Source organism: Adiantum capillus-veneris, chromosome 29 (genome assembly GCF_014529385.1).
Source record: "Adiantum capillus-veneris isolate H3 chromosome 29, ASM1452938v2, whole genome shotgun sequence".
NCBI classification, from domain to species: Eukaryota; Viridiplantae; Streptophyta; class Polypodiopsida; order Polypodiales; family Pteridaceae; genus Adiantum; species Adiantum capillus-veneris.
The window spans coordinates 2829265-2836145 of record NC_140959.1 but is presented as its reverse complement, the minus strand read 5'-3'; the positions used below and the strand labels follow the sequence as shown (position 1 = coordinate 2836145).

Here is a 6881-nt window from a genome sequence, read left to right as displayed (position 1 = left end):
TGCAAGAGTTCATGGTGGTCATACATTAACGATCTGCACTGTACCACCCTTAAGCAAATGGGAAAGTTGGTAGAGAAAATAATGCTTCCTCAATAGTTATAATGGGTGTTTTTAGTTTTGACTTTGTGAATGATGGTTTCAATAATGCACATGAACCAATAATGCTGGTACAGTTTACCTGTAGCTTATAGCCTTGTGATATCTAGTCTAACTGGCAATGCATTTTTTCCATCCAAGACCCTAGTAGAGCATATCATGCAATCAATGTGTGTCAAGAGAATGCATCCCAGAGACCAACCTCTACAAGCACTTTTTTAAAGTTGTCCAAGGCATTTCTAGGAAATAGGTTTCTTTTCAATAGCCCCCAAGTGATTGTATCTTATGTCCATATCAACATCTTGCCTAATGCCACCCCTCACTCCACATCCATTGAAAGAAGCCCATGACTTCTTAGTAGTATCCTTGTTGGTTATGTCCTACAAATAGTGTGTTTCAAGAGGTTGCATTCCAGAGATAAACCTCCTCAAGCACTTTTTTGTGCTTTCTAATGTACACCACATTTGGCATACAAGTCATCCAAGGCATTGCCACACACTAGGTTTCTTTTCAACAGCCCCTAATTAGCATCTTGCCTAATCCCACATGTTGAGGAGATGCAAGCATAGATGACTGACTTGGAGAGACGCCCTCAATTTTCATCCATTGAAAGGATCCCATAGCTTCCTAATTGTACCGTCATTGTTGGGCATATCCTACAATTGTTGTGTGTTAGGAGATAGCACCCTAGAGATAAACCTCCTCAAGCACTTTTTTACTTTCTGCTGTACAACACATTTGACATACAAGTCGTCCAAGGCATTGCACAACAGTAGGTCTCATATGATGAATTCTTATGCCCATATCAACATCTTGCCTAATGCCACATGCCACCAAGATGCAAGCATAGGTGATTGCATATGGAGAGATACCCTCACTTGTCATCCATTGAAAATAGTCCAAAGCTTCTTGTCTTTTTAGGGAATATCTTGCAATTAGTGCATTCCAAGGGATGCAATCCACAAGAGGTACCTCCTCAAGAACACCACAAGTGGCATACATGTCAACCTAGGCACTACCAAACACAATGTTTCTTTGCAATACCCATAGAATTAGCATCACTACATGCCTATAAGATGCAAGCATAGGTGATTGCATTTGGAGAGATGATATTCATTGAAAACAACCCAAATTTTCTTAGCTTCATTTGCACGTCTATAAAAAAAGAGTTGGGGAAAAGGGGGGGGGGGGGGGGGGGGGTCCATCGCCCCTTTTTTTTTTTCCAGATGTGTACATCGAGGATTTTGGTGAAATCTCTCTCTCTCTCTCTCTCTCTCTCTCTCTCTCTCTCTCTCTCTCTCTCTCTCTCTCCAAACCTCTCCAATCTCTATACATGCCCAATCTCTACCTGTAATGAGTCAATCTTTCCAAAAGTTTCCTTCGTGAATCTCCAAAATGACGTTTTTGCCCAGGTTGGAGCAGCACAATGGAAAGAAACAAGTGATGGACAAGCTCTTGTCCTTTTTTTTTCTTTGGTATGAGGCTTGCCCTTCCTTTTCTTTCAACTAGATCTCTAATAAAAGGCGACATACCACTATTAGGGGAAACTTCTTCTTGGCGCATAAGCCTTAAGCTAGGTGCATATTGGATTATACGCCTTAAGCTAGTTGATCAAGAGCATAAAAATGTGGGAATGGAAACGTCAAAATCCTATACACATAATAAAAACATGGCCTTACATATTTTTCCTTGTGTTGAAAAAAACGAGGGGAGCAGGAGCTTCCCAGTTGTCCGCGCATGCGCGGATGATTGGAGAGCTCCTACCACCCTTTTTTTGGTGCCTTAGATCAAGTTGGCCAAAAGACTTGGGTGTGGGCGATGGCGTGCTGCTGCTGCATCAAAGAATCTTGGATAGTGCTGGCGGCTGGAGATAGATTTCGAGCGCTCCTCCAACGTGGCAGGAGGGCGCTGCCAACGTGGCTGGCCTGCTCGCCAAAAGCTGTTGTGAGCCGCACGGGCTTAATCACAGATTTTGCAGGCGCTGCTTCGTACGAAAGGCTTGCGAGTTGTCAGGCTCAGCCTTCAGGACACCAATGCTTGAAAACAACTTTTTCCCAATAACGAGGCAAACCACCTATGAGAAATTTCAAAGGTAAATTGACTAAATTTGAAGGTTTTCACATCAATTTACAATAATTCTATCTAGATTTTGTAGGTGTTATCACCTTCAAAAAATAAAAATAGAGGTAAATTTCAAAATATTTGTAGGTGGGATTACACTAAACCTAGGTTTTTTTTCGAGCCTTCAAATTCACTGCCAATAAGTACGGCCACAAGAAGACTCATTCTCTATCAATACATGATGCTAAATCTAGAATTTGAGTTGATTATGTAGGCTTTGGATATGAATTGCTTCATCATCTTTAGACATAATTACCTTTTTTGTGAGGTAATTGGTGACAAATTACATGCTAAGCACTCGAAGACGGATCTCAATTGTCAAAAAGGAATAAAGATTAGAAAGTCTTGAACAATCCAACCAAAACAGATAAAAGGGTATTTTGGGAATTTCCATAAATTAGAGTATTTTGGTAATTTTTCCTAAATTAAAACTATAACGAACGAGATTGGGAATTTGAAAATTGGGACGTGTGTGGACGGTAGAGTCCCAATGATCACATATCCCAGTTTATTGTTTATTTAAAATGTTAAATATGTGAAATACTGGCTAGATTTCAAGCTCAGCTTGAAGCAATCCAATTTTTTTTAGCAAGTTTTAGTGTTAATACCAACAAATGCTTCAAATTTTGACCTAAAGATGGGAAGTGCTTTATTTCCAAACACCTTGGCACCTACCTAATCTTCGTCGCCTGGAGTTGCTTGTGGCCTTCAAATTCCCTGCCAACAAATACGGCCATACTAATGTTCCTCTTTTTCCTATTTAAAGTGAGAGCAAATTGACTTCTTGTATATCGGTACTTAGAAAAAACCTAGGAAAATGTGCTTCCAACATGGTCCACCGAACTCTAGAAAACTATAGTACCTCGAACATGGTCCTTCAAAGCTCCACACCTTGCAAGAGCATCGAAAGAATCAATTGAATATGACATCTTTTGTCAGTGTCGGAAAAGCCGTTTGATGTGGTATATTGCAAGGATGTTGATAAGATGGAAAATTTGGAAAAAAGGCTCTTAAGAGCTACTAGAAGCTGTGATAGATGTGCTCACTTTGTATCGAAAGCGATAAGAAATATCACTGAATTGTTACTTAATTTCCAAAGAATAGGGAACTAATTCTTCAGTTAGATTCTTGGCAATCTTCAGTGTCTAGGGGTCTTGGGCCTTGGCTACTATACAATAGGAAATCTTGTTCCACCTGCTTGGTTTTGCACAGCTATGACACTAATTGTTCTTGACTAATTCTTTAGTTACATTCTTGGAAATCTTCAGTGTCTAGGGGTCTTGGCTACTATACATTAGGAAATCTTGTTCCACTTGCTTGTTTTGCACAGCCATGACACTAATTGTTCTTGAGTGCTCCATATTCACCAATGAGCTCACAAATAGAGCCGGCTGTGTTCAAAAACGATAAACGATTTCGTTTGAAGAGCCCTCAATACTATCTTAAATCCTAGTTCTATCATCTTTCATTGAGGAGAGCCAATATTCCGATGAAGAGTTGCAAAAAATTTTCTTTTTAGAGATGTTTGCGAGGTCAATCTTTTTTGTTTTTGTTTTTGTTTTTTTGGGGGGGGGGGGGGGGGGGGGGGGGGGGGGGGGGGGTGGTTGTAGAAGGTAATATAATTTCTCCAGAACATAATTGGATCTCCTCGGCAGAGGGTCAGGAGGCACCGTGCTTGGCCTCCCGTCCCATTGGGAGGTTAATGACACAAAAACCCTCAAAGGGAAACACATGTGTGCTTTCTTTGTCACCAAACCTGTCAGATGTTTTCTTGTTTCAATATATGCATGGGGCTCAGTCCGAGATAGAACAGAATTGTGGGAAGAGCTATTGTGTATCCAAAAATTTGCCATCTTCTTTGGAGAATTTAACATGGTCAAACGATGAAAGGGGTGGAAAAGGAAAATTGGCACCTATTAAAAGGCTTCCTTAACCTCTCGGATATGGGAGAATCAGGAGCCTTCACTTGGCAAAACTACTCTAAAGGCGATCTTGCAAGAAAAAGTGAGGCTTGGCAGAGGCTACATCTCGGTAGAGTTGGCTAGCCTCTTCACTTGGCTCAAAGCTAAACCCCAATTCAATAATTGTTTGTCTGACCACTACCCTATCATTATCACCATTGAGATGTACAATTGCTTTTGAGGAATCTTACTCAACTTAGATCAAGCAAGGATATATAACGTCCAAGCTAAAGTGCTAGTGGACTGCAAAGTTGGTTACGAAGCCTCATTGGATAGATATAGGAATGCTATACACTCAGGGATATTTGAACTAGAGTGCTTCGTTAGCCGCAGAGTCTGAGGGTAAGAGAAAACAAGAACCTCTAGAAGACAAAAACTTGGGGGAGAGAGAGAGAGAGAGAGAGAGAGAGAGAGAGAGAGAGAGAGAGAGAGAGAGAGAGAGAGAGAGAGAGAGAGGTATATTTTTTATTATCATCCTGGATGGACAAATATGACCTGTAAGACCAAAGGTACACGTGAATTTTTATTATCATTTTGGGTGGTAAATATGATGTATGGGACCAAAAGATACATGTGATGAACTATATGGATAAGTGACTCTCAATGCTCAAGGATTATGTGACGAGACACAGTGGAGAGCCCACGCTATGGTTGGAGCGGAATGTATGTAGGTATAGGTCATGGCTGAAAATGTGAGAAGCAGTTTCAAAATTCGAAGGTGAATTCTTTCCAATCTAACTGGGAAAGGCACTTTGCATTTGATGAAAACAGCCAAGCACTTCCTGGCCCTGATCTTGTTGGACATATCCTGCAATCAATGCATTCCAAGAGACTGCATCCCGGACATGAACTTGTTGTGCTTCGGAAATTACACTACACTTGGCATACATGTCAACCAAAGCATTACCAAGCATGACATTTTTGTTGAGCAGTCCCCGACTATCAAGCTCATCATGAATTTGTTTTCCTGTGTCGACGTCTTTCAAAGTGCCACATGCCTTCAAAATGCAAGCATAGGTGACTGCATCTGGAGAGAAGCCCTCGCTTCGCATCCGCTGGAAACATCCCAATGCTTCTTGGCCCTGCCCCTGTTGGGTATAACCTGCAATCAATGCATTCTAAGAGACCACATCTTGATCAGGAAGCTCGTCAAGAACTTGTTGAGCTTTCAAAAGTACACCACACTTGGCATACATGTCAACCAAATCATTGCCAAGCATGACAGTTCTTTACAACAGCTCCTGATTGACAATCTCATCGTGAATTTGTTTGCCCATACAATGTCTCACATAATGCCACATGCCTTCAAAATGCAAGCATAGGTGACTGCATCTGGAGAGAAACCCTCACTTCGCATACAATGGAAACAATTCAAAGCTTCCTGGCCCTGGCCTTGTTGGGCATATACTGCAATCAATGCAGTCCAAGAGATGACATCTCGGTTGGGAAGCTCGTCCAGAACTTGTTGTGCTTTCCAAAATACACCACAATTAGCATACATGTATACCAACGCATTGCCAAGCACAACATTCTTCTCCAACAACCTCTGACTAGCAATCTCGTCATGAATTTGTTTACCCAGATCAACGTCTTGAATAATACCGCATACGTCCTTCAAGGCATAAGCATAGGTAACCGCATCCGGAGAGAGGCCCTCGCTTCGCAAGCGATGAAAACAGCCCAGAGCTTCATGACCCTGCCCATGTCCGGCATATCCTGCAGTAAGTGCAATCCGACCGACGACATCCCGGACTGGAAGCTCATCAAGAACTTGTTGTGCCCTGACAGACTTTTTGATTTCCTTCTTGATGGCAATCTAATTGGCAATGGGAATGTGAAAATCACCTACATCAGGAATTACATTGATGCATTTACCCTTATACTCAAAAGCTAAAGTTTTCTGTACATAATCAAGTATGGGGTGGGTTTTGAAATGCTAAGGCATTCCCAAAATTACATCACATCCATGTAGTGCCTATAGGAAAGATTCTTGATCTTTATATGTTTCTATGTTCAAATTCAGCTTGGCGATGATGGGAGTAGAGTTGACACCGTGTCCTTCAAAAGGAGTAGAAGCTGAGATCGATGTGCCAAGGCAATTAGGTTGTAAATTCAGATTCTGAGCCAGCTATGTAGAAATGAAATTATTTGTACTCCCTAGGTAGAAGAAAATTGCCAGGGATTAAGTCGATCGTACTTGATAGTTGGAGCCTTTGAGCTTGTCAATGACATACCTAGGGTTGTAAGATGAAGCAAAAGAGGAAGAGGCAGTGTCGGCCATTTCGGCTTAAGGAGATTGGCCTCAGCTACGGAAACGAAATGAGGCTAGAAAGGAGACTAGCAAGAAAGCTTAAACGGCTAACAGATCTATCTACGCTCTGATACCATGAAACAATAATATTTACTAACACTAGAGGCACTCCTCACATATAGATATACAGATAGATAGATAAATAGGTAGAAAGATAGATGGATAAATAAATAGATAAATAGCCTTAGATAAGATTGATAACAAGACTAAAATGTGAAGATCAAAGAGCAAGGCTAACTCTTAAGTGTAAAACTCAACTTAAACATGCATACATACAAAGTGTGGGAAAGTACCCTTTTTATACAAAAAGTGCCTTCAATCGAGGTTGATTTTAGGACTTAATTAAAGGCTATAATTCAGGCAAGATCAACTCAAGGCGTACATCGAGCCTT

The 6881-nt window shown here is 41.1% G+C and overlaps 1 protein-coding gene across 1 annotated transcript; it reads right to left on the bottom strand.

Moving 5' to 3' along the window:
• Window positions 1–5459: 5459 nt before the first annotated feature.
• LOC147418650 (putative pentatricopeptide repeat-containing protein At3g13770, mitochondrial) lies at window positions 5460–6459 on the bottom strand. The gene is made up of 2 exons (XM_086505272.1): window positions 6376–6459; window positions 5460–5994 (listed from the first exon to the last, which is right to left on the bottom strand). Exons 1-2 carry the CDS (start codon window positions 6457–6459, stop codon window positions 5464–5466), a joined length of 615 nt encoding a protein of 204 aa, XP_086361398.1. The 3' UTR covers window positions 5460–5463.
• Between the last annotated feature and the right edge of the window lie 422 nt (window positions 6460–6881).